At 45.2% G+C, this 19,527-nt stretch overlaps 1 protein-coding gene across 1 annotated transcript in view; it reads right to left on the minus strand.

Moving 5' to 3' along the window:
• Positions 1-394: 394 nt before the first annotated feature.
• The window catches only part of MYO5B (myosin VB), a 1,014,515-nt gene continuing 995,382 nt past the window's right edge, over positions 395-19,527 (minus strand). The window contains exons 37-39 of the mRNA XM_078674793.1: positions 17,429-17,603; positions 9,764-9,844; positions 395-1,947 (exon numbers count right to left, since the gene is read on the minus strand). Coding sequence (XP_078530919.1) covers positions 1,795-1,947; positions 9,764-9,844; positions 17,429-17,603 — 409 coding nt within the window. The 3' untranslated portion in view covers positions 395-1,794. The remainder of the gene's footprint in view (positions 1,948-9,763; positions 9,845-17,428; positions 17,604-19,527) is intronic.

Below are 19,527 nucleotides of genomic sequence, written 5' to 3' on the forward strand. Positions count from 1 at the left end.
TTTCCTATGAATATATTATATAATGAAGGAAACAGCGACGCAAATTGGCATTTTCTCATCTACAAATGGCACAACTTCTGATACTTTCTACATCCTACTGAATATGTTTTTTCTATTACAACTACTCATTTTGAAATAGTGTCCCCTTTCTTAGTTTTTTTTACAAATATGTTTCAAGATATCATGCTGCGGTTTTAGACTCTTATTTATTTTCATAGTTGACTGATGTATAATTAAAAATTGCACAGAAATACTGTTTTCTGGTTCCACCAATTTGTGGCTTTGGGCACAGAACCCATATATGTACAATGCCCATTTATATTACTTTTTGACTAAATGTGCATTTACTAGTAAGGATCACTTTAATGAAGCTACTATGTCAACCAGGCATGTGTTCCGTTTTTTTCACATTCTGTTTATTTGATTGTTGTATAAAAATAATTAGCATTTTTGTAAACCAGCAGATTCATCTCAATGTGTATGGAAATTAGTGCAGAGTGTGGTGGACATGTTCTTCAAAACCTTCTTACATTTTCATTTTTGTTACTGCAAATTTATTAAAAGGGTGGAGTGATTCTACGTAGCAAATTGCAAGATGGCAGAAGGTGTCCGTGAAACCAGAAAGACAGGAAATACATAGTGAGTCATTTGCAATAGTGTTCTTTAAAAAAGACAATGCAATCTTTGGAATACACAGGGCCTATACTAAATAAAAAAAGAAGATGAGGATGACATTGTCAGTAATATGCAAGTAGAATGATTTTGGGATGTGTGATGAATAGCAGTGCAAAGTACATTTACGTCCACTATTACAACGCAGTTTGAAGCTGACACACAATCTACTATTTGTTCTGTATAGTTTGCATTGCATGAAGCATCCACTGCAGGTAGCAGGTGAAGGGTGTTGTACAAAGATTCATGTGTGTTTCTTTTGGTAATAGAAAATTTCTACTTTTCCCATTGCAGGGGCTTCTAAAAGCAGATCTTGAAAATGCTTCTTGATTCGTGATCCACACAACACCTCTACCCATCCACTCTAAGCTAGATGAGAAAGAATATTTGGACAGAACCCTAAAGTAATAAGACAAGGAACAAAAAGATATCTAAGACACTTATACTCCGGTAAAATATATTAGGGTATGCAGCAGTATCAACTGGGTGCCCAGCCGCGAACCACAATATGCTAACAGGCCCCTGGTAAATATTACCAACGTCGAAGTCCACAAGTCCGGTTTTACAGAAGAAGCACTAGCCTCATTGAATGCCATGCTAAGTGGATGCAACCCTTCCGCCCTTGTGGTACACATTTGTAGTGAATCACACCTGAAATCAAGATTCCACCCCATGTACAAGAACAGTGTAAAGGATCATTGGAACAATACTTCCGGGGTTAATATAAATTATAAGAACATGGCTATAGTTAGTTAGCACAACCTTCTAAATATAGCTAGTGTTCAAATTCTTTAATATTTTTGGATTCTGTACAGAAAGTTCATCATAGGAAATGTGACCATCAAAATAGTCATCTTTCAACCGCAGAGCAAGTTCTGTAATAATAGTTAAGATACAATATCATATTGTTTATTAGGTAAAATATATCAAATGGGTGTCTCCTATCTTCAGCTGTAAGATACAAAATCAGTTATAAGCTCAGTCCCTTGCTTAGCTGAAAAATACAGTTTAGTACTGATTTTTAACTCTCTCCTGGTCCTCGAACAATCACTTTTGGTCCACATGCAGATGGAGATTGAAGCACCAGGTTCTCTTAGATTTTATCTGAAAACTGATGCACCTTCATACTTTATTCAAAAAGTCCAGGTTGAGAGATGCTGGGATGTGAATAGAGTCCATTGTGATAGATGAGGGGTTGAACGGAAACAGAACAGGGAACATGTACTTAAAGTCTAACAGCAGATTCGGAGGGTCATTTCGTTCTTGCAAATGTGCCTAGAAAGAAAAAATAATAATTTTGAGCAATGATAGATATTTGCATGTTTTACACATTTGTTGCTTGCCAATATTAAAATAGTCAACCTCATTGAAATCTTGTCTCCCTTAAACTGTGGCCAGATTTTCAAAGTTTTCTCAGCAACCAAGTCACATATATTCTCTGCATGCAAAACTGGTTCTCAAAGTCAGTTTTGCAATCAGAGGAGTCATTTATGCGGCAGGAAATTTCACTAGACCTCTGTATTTTCTGCAGTCATATACATTATCTAGAAAGGTAGTTTTCAGCTTTCTCCAGGAAAGAAAATGTATATTTTTTCACACTTCTAGGCACTTCAAAATCTACATAAAAATGCTTGATGTGCGAGAGGTGCAGAAAGTAGGGAAAGTGCACCAACAGTCCACATTTTCACAATGAGTGATGTGCTAGGGAAGACTTTTAATGAAATAACATTTCCATGAAAAGAAAGCAGAATATATTGTTTAAACGTTTCTAATTTGCTTTGCTTACATATGTGAATTTTCTGCAATGAAGAGACTTAAGGAAATAGAGTTAAGGCGATTAAGCACGCCATGCTTGTAGGAATCAAATCAGAATGTTGCCACAAAGCTTACTGAGCCTTACTTCAGACAAAAATTTCAAACTTTTAATTCATCCAAATAATTCTTTGTGGATTGGACAAGGTTTACATTTATACTGAAGATTTAAATACAGTCTATGGAAGGTCTGGTAGGTAACATGCACAAAACTGTTACTGCCTCTTCCGCTTCCCGCTCTATGTTCAAGAACCTTGTCATCACGAGGCGGGGTGATATGATGATATTCTTACTTTTGAATCAAAATCTGGATATCATGGAGGGAGTAATCTCCTTCCCAAGAGACTACTTGAAGGTAAGAGCTAAGGTGGTGCCTGCTACAAAGTGAATGAATTAACAACAAATGACAGAGAATGGCACCTACTAGGGACTAGACCAGACTTGAACCTAGTGCCTTCAGAAACAACCATTTTGGCTTTACAGCTGGGACTCCTAGACCCAAAACAATCATGCTTTGAGGCCACATATAACCAAAACACAGCTCACCCAAAAGAAAGAAAGAAATAACCTCTCATACACCTCTTCAAACATCCATGAGAGCAAGAACAATTATGTCTTAAAGCACATTTCCAGTCTTGAAGCGTTTGAATTCACGTTTACGGGCTTTGCTTCAATTGTATTCTCTTTTTATTCAATGTTTTCCTTTTCTTTCTACAATAATCAACATTGGTATTTTATACCACTTACAGCATAAGGAAATAATATGGTGGGATGGTGTTGTGGGGCCGATTTCCTGATTTTGTGTGCAGTGCAGCACAGCAACCACATTTGCTGCAATGCATTGTTCATGGTAGAAACCCCAGAGCAGAGCCATCTCGATTGTGATTGGCCTGCTCTGGCTGCTGTTATATGTGATGGCACTCTAAAATGCTGCATTGTGTGACGGATAGCCTTGTGTAGGTCCAGTGTGTGCTGTCTAGCATTGGTTTTGTATGGCAAGCATACCCTTCCAGTACAAAACCAGATGTCGAGATAAACATAAAAGATACCAAGCACTGGATGTGTGCTGTTCAATTCAGTACACATTAAATGCATCTTTTTTTATATTGTTTTGCGAAATGAAAACATTTCCTTTTGTTAGCACCTGCTTCTAGGAAGTAATATTTTTTGATGCAAACCTGCAGCTATCTTGGTGGATTGGTATTTGCACCAAAAACTAAAGGTTTGTGCTGATATATGCAAGCATTATACCCTACTGACGCCCTCTTTATTCAAAGAGCCACAAAGCAGAACAAAATACCTCTGGAAAGGCACCTTCCAAGCACACAATGCTCTTTGCCCTGGAAAGTACGTACTATTTGCCACTTTTGGGCACTTTGCGCTGGTGAATAGCCTTAGTAAACCTGGGCCCAAGTGTCTTAAAAACAATGTTCAAAACAATGTCCCAATGTAAATGCCAACTTCCACAAGGCGGTGATTTGGTACCCTCTATCCGGGGCAAAATAACAGCTCCCCAACACAACCATGTCCTAAAATGCTTCTGGTTTTCACCTCTGTCTCGCTTTACATTTGCAGCGTGAGGTATACTGCCTTCCCCCCAATGACGCAGAAGCCGTCTTAAAAGCCAGAGGTAATCTCGTGGTTCACTCATTTCTGTCAATTGGTGAACTAAAGTCCTTCAGATCAGAGTGCCTCCATTGTTGATGGAGATCATAAGTTATCTATTCTTTGCCAGCACAAGAGTTTGCCAGAGGCTGAGTATCCATTTTGTCAAATTTGTCAGGGACGCTGCTTCCGTTTTTTTTACAGTGACCTGCAATGAGTTATTTAGCCGCCCATTCATGCGATACATTAATAGTCTCTGACCTCTGCTCCTATATCTCACATGTTCTGCACACTGCCCTGGTAAAGTAAACCAAAGATCTGTCACCACAGGACCATCTAAAACTTTGGTAGAATGATGTATTTCCAAAACATATGTATGTGGATACAGTCGCTCCAGATATGCAGGGTTGTGCCTACTGCAGTGCCACGTCGCCAGTACTTCTCATTGGCGTCTGGCCGTATCTGTCTAAAGGGATGACGAGTAAGGTACCAACTGAACATTCGCTTGGAAGATGTGCAGGACCTTTTTGAGGCACTTGGATATATACTGCCAGCTGCTTTCCTATGTGTCCTTCCCTACTTCCCTTCCAAGTTCTCTTGTCTAAGTCTCCTGCGCCAGTATCAGTGTTGTTCGACCCTTCTCTCACCTAAAATGGAATGTAAGCAGGATACTATGCCGTCTGGAGCCTTCAAAGCATCTCATATATTCTTCTAATGCTATAAGAGATTGTGCTGCAGCTCTTTTGTTAAGTGGGTTTTAAGATCCAGTGCCAATGCTGCAGGTATTGTAGTATATCCAACTCACTGACCTTACATTTTTTTTTACACTTTTAGTATGTTTTATGACATCTCTTTGCAAAAGTATCTTGCAGAACCACAAATCAGTCTCCCACCATCGCTGGGGATAAACCTGGGTTGAAATTATGCAGTATATATGATGGTGGGAAAGTGATGAGCCCTTTATTGGTATAAATTGGCCCCATGCGTTTAATGCTGTCTTGATAATCTCTGATAGGTGAAGGTTAGGAGGGCATATGTTCCTTGTAAGTCATGGAACATCCCACAGAATTCTTTCCAACAATGCTTGGTCCATAAGGAGCCGTCTCACCTATCTGTTTATCTGGCTGACCATTCTACCATTAAGTTCAGGCATTTATAAAGCGCACTACTCACCCCGAGGGTCTCAAGGCGCTAGAGGGAGGGGTTCACTGTTTATCGAATAGCCATGTTTTCAGTTCTTTTCTGAAGGAGATGTGGTTCTGAGTAAGGCGGAGGTGGGTGGGGAGTGAGTTCCAGGTCTTGGCAGCCAGGAAGGAGAAGGATCTGCCACCCATGGTGGTTTTTCGGATGCGCGGGACTGCGGCGAGGGCTTGATTGGATGATCTTAGTTGGCGGGTAGGATAGTAGAAGGACAGTCGGGTGTTGAGGCATTCGGGTCCTAGATTATAAAGGGCCTTGTGTGCGTGGGTAAGAAGGCGGAAAGTAATTCTTTTGTTGACGGGAAGCCAGTGGAGGTTTTTTAAGTGACCGGTGATGTGTTCTTGGCGCGGGATGTCTAATATGAGTCTCGCTGATGCGTTTTGGATGCGCTGGAGCTTTTTCTGCAATTTTGTTGTAATTCCGGCGTAGAGTGTGTTGCCATAGTCCAGTCGACTCGTGACCAGTGCATGGGTGACAGTCTTTCTTGTTTCGAGGGGGATCCAGCGGAAGATCTTTTTGAGAATGCGAAGGACGTTGAAGCAGGAGGACGATACGGCGTTGACTTGTCTGGACATTGAGAGAGAGGAAGCCAAGGTTACGTGCATGGTCTGTGGGTGTGGGCGCTGATCCCAAAGCGGAAGGCCACCAGGAGTCGTCCCAAGCTGAGGGGGAGGATCCTAGGATGAGCACCTCCGTTTTGTCTGAGTTGAGTTTTAAGCGGCTCTGTTTCATCCATTCGGCTACTTCTTTCATACCTTCGTGAAGGTTGTTTTTGGCGGTGTTGGGGTCTTTGGTGAGGGAAAGGATTAGCTGGGTGGCGTCGGCGTAGGAGATGATGTTGAGGTTGTGTTGACGTGCGATGGAGGCGAGGGGACTCATGTAGACGTTGAAGAGGGTGGGACTGAGTGAGGAGCCTTGAGGTACGCCGCAGATGACTTCGGTGGGCTCTGAGTAGAAAGGGGGGAGTCGGACTCTCTGGGTTCTCCCGGCTAGGAACGAGATGATCCAGTCCAAGGCTTTTCCTTGTATGCCGATGTTGTTGAGGCATTGTATGAGGGTGTTGTGACAGACAGTGTCGAAGGCGGCGGAGAGGTCGAGTAGAATGAGGGCCACTGTTTCACCGTTGTCCAGGAGTGCTCGGATGTCGTCAGTCGCCGCAATAAGGGCGGTTTCGGTGCTGTGTTTGGCTCGAAAGCCGTTCTGTGAGGGATCCAGGGAGTTGTTGGATTCAAGGAAGGCTGCGAGTTGGCTATTGACGGCTTTCTCGATGACTTTGGCCGGGAAAGGGAGGAGGGAAATGGGTCGGTAGTTTTTCAGTTCTGAGGGGTCTGCTGTTGGATTTTTCAGAAGGGCGCTGAGTTCGGCGTGTTTCCATATTTCTGGAAAGGTGGCGGAGTTGAAGGAGCAGTTGATGACATCGCGGAGTTGGGGAGCGATGATGGAGTCAGCTTTGTTGAAGATGTAGTGGGGACAGGGGTCAGAAGGTGAGCCAGAGTGGATTGAGTTCATGAGGCGAATGGTGTCTTCAATGGTGATTGGGTTCCAGGAGTTGAGGTTGTTAGTTGGAGGGGTGGGATCTGAAGGGGGTGGGGTGAGTTGGTCATTGGGAGTATTCTTGAAGCTGTTGTGGATGTCGGCAATTTTGTTGTAGAAGAAGGAGGATAGCGCATCGCAGAGGTCTTGGGAGTTAGTGATGTCGTTGGATGCTGCGGGAGGGTTGGTGAATTCTTTGACGATATTGAAGAGTTCCTTGCTGTTATGAGAATTGTTGTCGAGACGGTCCTTAAATGCTGATTTCTTGGCGGATCGAATCAGTTGGTGGTGTTTGCGGGTCGCTGTCTTGAGGGAGGCCATGTTGTCTGAGGTTGGTTCTTTTCTCCAATTCTTCTCCAGGGTGCGGCATGTCTTCTTGGATTTTTTAAGGTCATCATTGAACCAGGGAGCCTTTTTGCTGGATGATTTCAACTGGTGTTTTTTCAGGGGTGCTAGTTCGTCCGCACTGTGGGTAATCCATTGCCTGAGGTTGGTGGCCGCTTGGTCTGGGTCCGTTGCTAGGGTGGGAGCGTTTTGGCTGAGTGATGTGAGGAGTTGGTCGGTGGTGATTTTGTTCCATTTTCTTCGGGGAATGGGTTGTGGACGGTTGTGGGTCAGGGTTGTTTTGTAGCTGAAGTGAACACAGCTGTGATCCGTCCAGTGGAGAGCTGTAGTGTGATCGAAGGAGATGTGCTTGCTGGAGGTGAAGATAGGGTCGAGCGTGTGTCCGGCTGTGTGAGTGGGGGTGTCAACAAGTTGTTTGAGTACGAGATTGGACAGGTTGTCCAGAAGGGTAGTGGTGTTGTTGTCGAGAATGTTGTCAAGGTGGTAGTTGAGGTCTCCTAGAAGAATGTAGTTCTCGGAGGCGAGGGCGTGCGGGCTGACGAAGTCAGTGATGTCGTCGCTGAATTGAGATCGTGTGCCTGGGGGCCTGTAAATGAGGGTGCCTCTAAGGGTGGTCCTGGGGTCGGTGTGGATCTGAAAGTGGAGGTGTTCGGCGGTTGCAAGATTGTCGTCAGAGCTGGTTGTAATTTTGATGGTGTTTCTATGGACGATGGCGATGCCTCCTCCAGTTTGATCGGTGCGGTCTTTTCGAATGATCTTGTAAGTGTCCGGTATGGCTATGGCGATGTCGGGGGCAGAAGATGCATTCATCCATGTTTCAGTAAGGAAGGCGATGTCAGGTGACGCAGTGTCGATTAGGTCCCAGAGTTCTGTTGCATGTCTGTGGACCGAGCGGGTGTTCAGTAGGATGCATTTCAAGTCGTTGGGTTCGGACCTGTGTGTGGAGGAAGTGTGTTTGGTGAGGGTCCTGAAGCAGTTGAACTTACAGGAGAGGCAGGAGAATGGGCCGTGGGTACGTCCTGGGGTAGCTTCGCAGCATAGTGGGGTGCGTCCGGCGTTGAGGGCGAGGAGAGTAGCGGCATCATAAGTTACTCTGGGGGGTTGGGAGCGGCATAGAGCAGGGGGACGGGCGCTGGGCGCGGTCCAGGCGCGGACAGCCGCAGACGGGCTTACCTTTGGCGCACCTTCGGCGCAACTGGGGCGCGAACGCTGCGCGTGGACGCTGCGCGTTGGGTCAATGGTCATAAATGGATAGTGGAGGGGCGGAGCGTGGGAGGGGCAGCTGGGAGGCGGGAGCGAGGTCGAGGGAGGGCTCGGGTCAACCAGGAAAATGGCCGCAACAACAACAACAAGGAGCAATGGGGCGCTACGAGGGCCAAATGATGTTACAGATACTGTCGTGGTGGGAGCGGGTTCGAGCGCGGAGACAGAGCTAATAGTGACGCAGTCTCAAGTTACACACAGCCAATGCAATCACAGATAATGCGCAGCCAATATTATCACAGGTAATGCACAGCCAATATAATAACAATGCACAGTCAGCCAAAGCGCTATGACAATATTTAAACAAATGTGCGCACAGGCGGAAAGGCAGATGCAGAGATCAGCGCTACGATACCACAGGTGAAGGGTGAGGGAGGAAGCGAGGGGAGCGACCACTCGCGTTGGAGGCAAGATGGTCACAGCTCTCTGTGTGGGTGAGGACGGCCTGTAGCTCTCGTGGGTGGGAGGGGCAGCTGGGAGGCGGGAGCGAGGTCGAGGGAGGGCTCGGGTCAACCAGGAAAATGGCCGCAACAACAACAACAAGGAGCAATGGGGCGCTACGAGGGCCAAATGATGTTACAGATACTGTCGTGGTGGGAGCGGGTTCGAGCGCGGAGACAGAGCTAATAGTGACGCAGTCTCAAGTTAAACACAGCCAATGCAATCACAGATAATGCGCAGCCAATATTATCACAGGTAATGCACAGCCAATATAATAACAATGCACAGTCAGCCTAAGCGCTATGACAATATTTAAACAAATGTGCGCGCAGGCGGAAAGGCAGATGCAGAGATCAGCGCTACGATACCACAGGTGAAGGGTGAGGGAGGAAGCGAGGGGAGCGACCACTCGCGTTGGAGGCAAGATGGTCACCATTATGTGCGAGTACGCAGCCTGAGACTAGCTCTACAAAAATCATAGCTAAAAGCCTAATCTCTTAAAGTGACAATGTTTATCTGTAACTGGCCGATGCTAAATTGGTGTAAGTATCAACAGTCATTGCTAAAAATATTGACTATCTTGAGGCTATAGCGACCTGGCAAGTAGAATAAAAAAGTAAATAGTGTTATAATCTATCAAAATCTGTCACATTAAACAAATAATTCAACTCTATTCATACAGAGATGACTGGGTAAGCGGCTTGCTAAATCCTAAATATGAATGATCTACAAATTCCAGCGGCCTGGTGTAAACAGGAGGTATATGTTAACATTAGAAAAAATATATAAAAGTTGAGCACATAATATTCAAAATTAGGCCTAACATAAAGCCTACAGTTTTTAACTAAATATATCCATCTTTTCTCCTTTCCTTAATCTATACGAAACTCACCTGAATATTTCTTATGAAGGCGACTGTCACTCGTTCTTCAAACTCGTTTAGCGGCGTGTAGAGATTAAGTATCTTTACAATCTGTGGGAAATAATGACAACAACATGAATCTGGCACCTTAGTTTTAAACTTTTATACAGGGGGCTTGATTCACAAAGCCAGATCATCAAAAGCGGAAACCTACTGCTGTAGGGTGACTTCTACATTTCGAGTATATTTCCACAACGAATTTCTGAGGTTTACTTGGAAATCTACGACAGTGGGAGAAATCCAACAGTACTCTAATACACAAGATCTACTCCTGTGGAATTTCTCTCTAAGTAATTTCTTCTACAATGAAAAACCTTGTACCTGTAAAGAACTCCTTCCTCTACACCTTGATATAATATGGGGTACTTCCTCTCTTTCACGCCATGAAAAAACACTTACTCCTGCATTTCACAGGAGAGTTTTGCATTCATGACAAACAACTATCTGCCCTAGAATATCCACATTCCCACTTTACAAGAATAACATCAAAAAATCCTTTTAATTGAAACAGGAAGCAGAATAATAACAATTTGCAATGTATGACTTCTTATTTGGACATCAACTTATAACAAACGCATTTGCATTTGCAAACCAACCCATGTATTAATAGGCTGGTTCACATCTCATTAATATGCATGAGGTAGATCGCAAATTGCAACCCAATACGATTGGCTCAGTGACCTGCTAGGGTCAGCAGGCCACAATGTCTGTGTTTGCTTTTAACCCCTTCCACGCTGATGACGAGCTCAGCTCGTCATGAGGTACACCTCTCGTACGCTCATTTCGCGGGATTTCGCGATTCTCAGCGCACAGCGGGGAAACGCGCCGCGCGCATGTGGTTAAATACAATAATCTTCTTTTTTTTAATTTAGCATGTTTCTGTAAAAGGAAAACTTGATGCATTTAACAAACAATGAAACTGTTTACAACAATCTTTTAGGAATAGGCAGTGGTCCCAGGGACCACTTCTGCTCCTAAAAATGCTTCTGTCCACATTCATTGGGGACCTATTTCAGTTTGCAAATGGTTACCACCTCCTTTTGACTTGGTGGTAAAATATTAATGTTTTGCAACCGGATTTTGATTGCAAAACCTTTATACGACTTAAGGAATCAGTAATTGGAAGGGACTACATTTACACAGATCTTTCAAATACCAATTCAGTGACGTGTTACAGAACCGCAATTTGGATCTTGTACATTAAAAAATTTGATTTTGCAGTTGCAAAGTTTCATATTCAACCTTTGCGACCATAAAATTGCTTTGTACATCAGGCACAAGAACCGCTGTGAATCATCCGGTGAACCTTTAACATAAAATGCACGCTTTGTCATACATTTTTCTGATACCTTGCCTTGGTACTTTTACATGTGTTCACAAGGTTCAGAGGCAGACAGCAAGCCAGATAAGAATCAGGGGACAAATCCAGTTTGGTGCAATTTTGCATGAACATGTCCCTAGTAATTATAAATATAGTAGTGGTGGTATGACTTTGCTGTGAAATTTAAACTGACCGGCCACGCTACAGGCAATTTTCACATTGATCACGCAAAAGCCCAGTAGTAGGGGCAAACGTGTTAAAGCCCTTTTAAGAAATGCATCACAACAGGTGATTTGAATAAAGTGAGCTGATCAAGAAAACAAAGAAGGGCCAAAAGGACTGACAAGTAATCTTTAACATTGCTCACTGCAAGGCTCTGCCAGGCTACAGATAGTAAGAACAAAAGGACATCAGACAACTTAGCTTCAAATGGTCAACCTCCTTCTCCTCACACTAGGGACCTGATTGGTTGCTATTCACAAAGGTATTAGACAATTGGAATCTTTACGACTGTGGAGTCTCACCACATAAAAAGATATGGCAGTTTTATCTGTTTATGTGCCGAGACTTCGCAATCGTAAATATACTAGTAGTAAAATGCAATTGTTAACTTACACAAAAGTATAAGTTCACCTTTGTGAATCAGGCCATGGGTGTTTAACATTTAACCAATGGCTCAAGTAAATAGGTTTTTGGGAAAAGAGATGAGCAGCTAAAATCATATCCACCACTTGCGATGGCAGATCAAAGCCTCTCTGCCGGTTCCATCGATTCTCCATGCATGGGTGTGTAGATTGTGAAGGATTGGATGCAACATCCTGCCCTGTTGTTGGGACAGCAGATCCGCCCAAAGAGGAAGCTGAAGAAGGAGGTAGATGCCGAGGGTCAGCAGTTCTGAACACTAAACCTTCTTAGGCCAATCCAGAGCCACCAGAATCAGCTGTGCTTGGTTACCCTGTTGGCACACAATTTCATCACCAGCGGAATGATACACAGAAATATAGAGTAGTGGGATGCACAGATAGTAATGTCCGCCAAGTAAATTGAAGCACCCATTGATGTGACGTGACAGAGTGGCAGTGGGGTAAGTAATGCTGGATTTGGCCCCCTACTGGCGTAGCGGTGACGCATAGCGGTGGTGCCCGACTCGCGCCTGAGTCAAGCCAGAGTCCTGCCCGTCTGCGCCCGTCAGCGCTAAGGCAGGGCTATGGCAGGGGACTCTGGCTCTCGCAAGATGCTTTCGGCCGCTTCCCTGCGCTCACTGCGCTTTAAGGTAAGAGACTGTATACACGGTTCTCTGGACCCCTTATGTGGGCCCTTTCAGTGTCCCACCTGTTGTTTTAGTATCCCTAAACCGCAGCCTATTTTTAGTCTCCAACCTAGTTCTCTCGGTGTCCATAAGCCAGACTCTGTGGTTGACGCTGTCACCCAAACAAATCTTAAAATATTTCATCTGAATGTCAGATCTCTGGCTTGTCATTATCAAGATGTACTCACCCTGGTCACTGATGACAAGCCGGATATATTTTTCTTCTCCGAAACGTGGTTACATGACCAATCCATGGCTGTTATGAATCTAGCCCTCCCATCGGGATATACTATGCACTCCCTACACCGTAATGCTGGAGGTGGAGGTATCGCACTCGCGGTAAAATCCTGTTACCCATGTATATGGAAGCCCACCACCATAGCCGGTTGTGAGAGCGCGCATTTTAATATTTCAGTGAATCCCCATTTCACACTATCGGGACTACTAATATATAGGCCACCCGGTCCTGAGGGCGCTTTTCGCCATAGTCTTTTAGAGGTTGTCTCTTCTTTGATTTTAAAAACAGTCAATTTCACGATCATCGGCGACCTTAATTTACATATGGATGCTCCACTCTCCAATTCGGTTTCTAGTCTGCTGACTGATTTGGAAGCATTTCAAATAAATCAATTGGTGCAATCACCGACTCACACCGGCGGACATTTGTTAGACCCGGTTTTGACAAATCTTGCTACAAACATCTTAGTGCTTCAGCCCAGGCCTATGGCCTGGACAGACCATCATCTGATTGAAGCTCATGTCACCATTCCAACTCTCCCCCATAGAAACAATATTCCGGATCTTTTTAAACGCCCTTGGAGAAAACTTAATCTTGAGCATTTTCACCAGTTGCTAAAGGAACACCATCCCCTTCCTCCCTCTGAGGTCTCTCTGGGCTATGACAACTTTTGTGAATGGCTTAATCATTCCCTAGATAAGCTAATACCAGCTAGGTGGACTAGGACCAGATCTAGCCCTGCCAGCCCTTGGTATGATGAATCTTTTAGACTGCTCAAATCTACCTGTAAAAAAGCGGAACGTGCATGGCGCAAAACCTATGACGCTGACCTTAAGTCGGCTTATAGAGCCTGCACTAGAGTGTACCACCGGGCCATCTGTTCTGCTAGAGCGGCCTTTTACTCTCGGGAGATAAAAAATAGTAAGAATCCCACAAAGGCTATCTTTAGGGTCTGTAAAGACCTTACAAGTAAAAAAAACCAGTCTACTACTCTAGTAGCCTCCCTAGAGCATTGTGAGGACTTGGCGTCATTTTTTGTCGAAAAGGTTGAGGCCATTTATAGGTCATTCTCCCAGCTTTCCATCGAAGAGAATAACATCGTACCTAAGGCCTCCTCACCATTGCTGACTATTCCCAGTCCTACTCTAGAGGAGTTTAAAACCCTGACAATGAAGGTGAAATCCGGCTCACCTGATGACCCCATGAGACCCATTAAATTTCAGGAACTTGCTGAGTGCTGCTATCCGGTCATGCACAGTCTTATTGAGTTGTCCTTTAACACCGGCTGTGTTCCTAGTGCTTGGAAGCAGGCTACCATCATTCCTATTCTTAAAAAGCCGGCTCTTGATCCCACCAAATCGGAACACTACCGGCCTATTTCCCTGCTGCCCTGGCTAGCCAAATTAGCAGAATCTCATGCTAATCGCATCCTGTCACTCCATCTGCAGGAAGCTAAGATCCTGGACAACTCGCAGAATGGGTTCCGTGCGGGTCACAGTACCGAGACGGCTCTTCTAGCAGTGGTGGAGAACATCAGGAGGATGTTGGACCAGGGTCAAACGGCGGCACTGATCCTATTGGATCTCAGTGCCGCCTTTGACACGGTGTCCCATCAGATCCTACATCCTACATCGCCTGGAGGAGGCCGGAGTTGGAGAGAGAGCGCTTGAGTGGTTTCGATCCTTCCTTACTGATCGAACTTTTAAGGTGTCCACTCCCCCTTTTGTTTCTGCTCCCCGTCCGATCTCACAGGGTGTCCCGCAGGGTTCGGCCCTAAGCCCTACCTTATTTAATTTATATGTTCAACCGTTGGCAGAGGTTGCCCATAGCTTTGGTCTCTCCATGGTGTCATACGCCGATGACACGCAGCTGGCGGTGGCACTTAATGGGGAGTCCAACATGGATGCTGCTACTTTTCAGTCCGCGCTAAAAGCTGTGGCGGGCTGGATGGGGAACAATCGACTCCAGCTTAATGCCTCTAAAACCGAGGTCATTATTTTTGGCAGGGAAAGTGAGCTCTGGGGTGATCAGTGGTGGCCACCTGAACTGGGCCCTGTTCCTACCCCGGTGGCCGAAGTCAGGAATTTGGGGGTGTGGTTGGATGATAAGCTTTCATTCACCACCCACACTAAGCGAGTTGCCGGCACTTGCTTCGGTGCCTTGCGGTGTCTCCGACCTGTTTTTAAGTTCTTTGATGCTGATACGAGACAGATTATTGTTCAAGCTACGGTCCTGGCTAGATTAGATTATGCCAGTTCGCTGCTCCTGGGCATTAACCAAGCAGAATTGGTGCGCCTGCAGAGGGTGCAAAATGCGGCCGCTAGGATGCTGGTCGGCCTCCCGAAGTTTGTTTCTGCTCGTCGCACGATTCAGGATCTTCACTGGCTGCCTGTTGGGCAAAGAATCAAATTTAAGGCTCTTTGTCTAACTTTTAAAATCCTGAAGCTAGGTTCTCCCCCTATTCTTTCACAAACAATTTGCCATTATGTGCCTTCTAGAGCCCTTCGCTCCTCAGGGACTAATCTTGCTGTAGTGCCACGTTTTAAAAGAGCAAGGATGGGCGGACGCTCTTTTTCTGTGAGGGCGGCAGTTCTCTGGAACTCTCTGCCTGCCCCTATTCGTTCCATCCCTGATCTGCTTTCTTTTAGAAAGACCTTGAAGACTTTCTTATTTACCACTGTTTAGTTTCTTCTTTTGGTTTTATTTCCTGTGTTGTGTTTTTTACCATTCCTTAAGCGCCGGGACGCCTCTTGGCTGCGGCATCCGTGCGCTTTATAAAATAAAAAAAAAAAAAAAACAAAAAAAAAAATGGTTGATGAAGGAGAAACTGAAGGGGTTTGGCAGCAGTAGCAGCACTAGGCTATAAGGATAAATGCCATTGGTGACCTCTTCTATCACAGTCCCTGCCTCTGGAGCACACGAAATCTGTGTTTGATTCTCTGTCCAGTGGAGCAGTAGGAAAAGGATTTGCATTGAGTTTGCTCATGGAGAATGTTGCTATAAGACTTTTTGGAGTAAGCTGTTTAACCCCCTATAGCAGGTCTGCACCAACTGGCAATCGGGTGGGGTCAATCTAGACTGGGACCTTGCTGCCAAAGTGAAGGCTTCATTAAATAGCAGAGGGGCCGAAGAGCAAGATTTCTTTCAGAAGATTGGTATTAGTATTCGTCATAATTATTTGCAAAGTTATTCTGTCTGAGGCTGTGTGTAACCCCATTACAAAAAAGACATTCCATTCCTTGGGGCCCTCATGGCAATTTCAGTTCTATCTCAGGTGAAGTGTCCAAGGCAGGGGGGTTTTGTATGCCCAGGTATAAGTCAACATCAATGTAATGAGGGACGAGCAAATGGTCTGCTCCCTCGTGATTATCTTCATTGTGGGACACAAGTTCAAGACTCAGAAGAGCATCACAGTCAAAGCCAAAGGGCCTGCATGCTCCTGAAATACTGCCTGTGCGGCAAGGTGATAGGAAGAGTCTTCCCCATATTAAGGTTGATCCTTGTTTATAATATAGCGCAACATGGGGCACAACCAACCAACGTTGGTTCCAGATATGAACGGAATCTGATCCCAGCACTTCCGGAGCTGGGGGCGGTGTCGGCATAGACAAATCTGGCATGGCCGCAGCAGAGTAGTTGTGACGTGGCCTGATGATAGGAGCGAGCGAGCCAGGGTCAGTCAGTGCAGAGAGAGGGCCTGCCAGAGGAAGTGCAACTGGAGGCCCTGGTGGATCTGAGACATCCTAAGTCACTCCAAAGGATCCAAAAACATCTTGAAGAGCTGCAGCATGGACTTGCTGTGGAGTGGTTGATGTTCCTGGGGCCATGGGGAACTTTGGTTCCAGGGCCGAAATCAAATCTGAGGTGGACATTGAAACTGTCAGGCCTTTAAAGTGCTGACTATGGGACCTCTCCCTGGAGCAATACTGTCAAGGAGGCGAAGATCCCTGTTTGGAAATTTTGTATTTTCTCTTCGACTTGTCTCTCAACATCATCTTCAACTTACCAAAAGATGGTGAATAGGCACAGGATCTGGCACAGACCCGTGACTTGGAAAGAACGGGGCTATATTTCTTATGCTCAGCAATGTAGAATTTAACTTTGCACTCCATGATGGCATTCTGCTGCATCAAGGAGTATTTACTGCTGAACAGACCCAGCGCGGGTCCGGAGAAGACATTAGCTCCCAAAACGCTTGGAATGGTTTGAAGCAGGTAGATTGGGAGGGCAACATCCCTACATATTTTCCACACAAAGGGTAAACATTCTTTGAAGAGCTGAAAAATTGAATTAGCTAAGCTCTTGATTTGTGCCAAAGGCAAGGACGTACAGGGGTGGCACTTATATGCGACTCCCTGTCATTGTGTATGGAGGCAATTAGGCTCTCAACAAAAGCAGAAGGTACCTCCTGTTGGCACACAGGTATGTTTGGAAGAGTGTCCGGATCCAGTCCGGCAACTGTGGAGGTTCGCAAGTGAAGGAATCTGCTGTTAGATTGATCCATCAGAAGCAGAGATACAAAAATGAACTACATCAATTGTAGACCTGACCAGAGACCCTACAACAACGCACTAAGTTGATTAAGTTGTGAAGTACAACATTGACTATACAAAAAGCGAAGGCACAAAAACAGTTTCATTGGGAAAGACAAGAAGTCGTATTGTTTTAAGTGACCATACAGTGATGGATATATCAAAATACAATAACAATGCGGTAATGCACTGTCTGTGTGTCAGTGTTAGGCAATCATTATTCAGGCCTGTTTACCTGTTGGGTGGTTAGCACAGTACACAATGAACAAATAGCCTCTGCGTCCTCAGTTGTTTTCTTCTTCAGCTGAAGGAGCTGCGCAGCTTGGATTAGGGGTTCCATGGTCTGCACAGCTCCGCTCTGGTGCAAGTTCTTTCCACGCAACCACTCCTCCAGTTGGCTTATATTAAACCTAGATTGGGAGAAATAAAGGATACTTTCAAAGAACACTCCTGAAATGGTCATATAACAACTACCATGTGATTGGTAAAACAATAAAAAATTATGTAGAATACGGTGAACAAGTGGGGTACTTTGTCAATGGTCACAATTCTTGTTTTTCATTCCAAAATGTTGGCCATGGCTGCATTGTAGTACCTGACTGGGTTGATGACTTTGTCTCAATTACCTGGTCACCAGATCCCCAAAGTACAGCTTTGTTTTGGGAAAAAGCCTCAAAGTTGGATTCACAAGATTACTGATTCGATGGGCCAGCTGGAAGAGTCCAGAGCAGATCCAGTACCTGTTGCTTGATCAGAGCTGCTTTTGGTGTGATGGGTCAGAGTAGTCTGCTTTGTCTGTCATGGAGTCTACCTTAGCTCAGAGGTCAATAGCTAAGGGAAAATCCAAAATAGACTTGGTTCTGAGAAGATGGACTGCTGGATTCATCAGTCGCAATATGGAGTCCTGTGGTCGCACCTGGAGACTGGTGGCAACTCCAGTACCTGCAAGAACTGGAATGGCAAGGAGCCCGTGCGTCTCTGTGCCTCCGAATTATCTTGAGGCTATCGTGATTCACGAAGTGGCGTGAACAGGAGATGAGATCAAACACTAGTGAAGAAAGACCTCTTGAATTTCTTTTTAGAGAAAGGCCCATGGCTCACTTACGGGTGATCACAACTCTTTCAATTACCACAATGTCAGAGGGCAGGAGCAGGGTCTAACGCTGGGAGCAGAGGAGGAGTTGAGATAGGCTGCCCTATCAGGGTGTTCTTGTGAGAGACACTGACCTCAGGAGGCGCCAATCTATACCACTTGCTGCTTGTCTCGCAAGTCCCCAGAAAAAAGTGACACTTGCTCACCTCCCACTTGACCAGAGTGGGAGACGTACACAACCTCTACGGGCAAAAGACCTACTGTGTCTAGAAGAAGACTCTGACTTGAACCCTGGCAGGGTTTACTCGCACCACTTGTGTAGGGCAGTAAGGGTGATATCCACACAGAAAGGTCCCTGAGAAGGATGCCTTGCTCTCTTACTTAAACAAAGGTTATGCTGTAGTTCATATTGTAGCCAAGACCTTGCACTTACCCCTTTGACTTTCTTTAGTTATGGGAATAAATGTCTCTGTGCGATCTGCACACCCCTACTTTGCATGTTACCAAGAACCTCTCAGTTATTTTAGTGCACAGGCATGCTTAGTACCCTAAACAAGAAACTCGGATTATGTGAGACAACACCTGCAGTTGATGACAGTTCACAGAAGGCTTAAAACTAGAGTGTAGCTGCATAAGCTATATGAGCTGAAGAAGAAGAAGAGGAGGGAGGGAGATTGTTAAGCATGAGACAAGAAGTTTAAGATCCACACTGATGGAAAAAGAGAACAGGTGAGGTTGTGCATATGTGCCAAAATGGTGTTCCTTCTATGAGGCAAACAGCTGCAGCCCGTCCAAACCTCACCTTTTGCCCAACAAAAAGAGTGTCCGTCAGGCAGAGCAAAGGTCAGCCTGACAGACACACTCCTTTTCAGGTCAGGCAGCCAGAAGCAAAACATGCTAAATATGCAGGCTCCTGGGTGCCTGAACTTCGCCAGGCTGAAGATGTCACAGGGTGTGTGGGTGTGACCTCTTTAGCCTGGCAAAGCACCTCCAGGTCCTCTCCCTACCCCCTCAGACCTTGGCGTTTCAGTTTTTAGCCTGGAAGTGCCCAGGTCCGAGTGTCAATCACTGATACCTCGCCACAGAGTGGCCACCTCTCACAGTATTAACCCTCCTGACCTGAGACCTCTGAGGCAGCGCTGCTACAGATAAATGTTTTTTTTTTGGATACAGCTTTTACAACAATGTCATTACATTGCGCTACAATTATAATGCAGTGGTTACAAAGACCGCGTTGTTAG

This window comes from Lissotriton helveticus, chromosome 2_1 (assembly GCF_964261635.1).
Source record: "Lissotriton helveticus chromosome 2_1, aLisHel1.1, whole genome shotgun sequence".
NCBI lineage: Eukaryota > Metazoa > Chordata > Amphibia > Caudata > Salamandridae > Lissotriton > Lissotriton helveticus.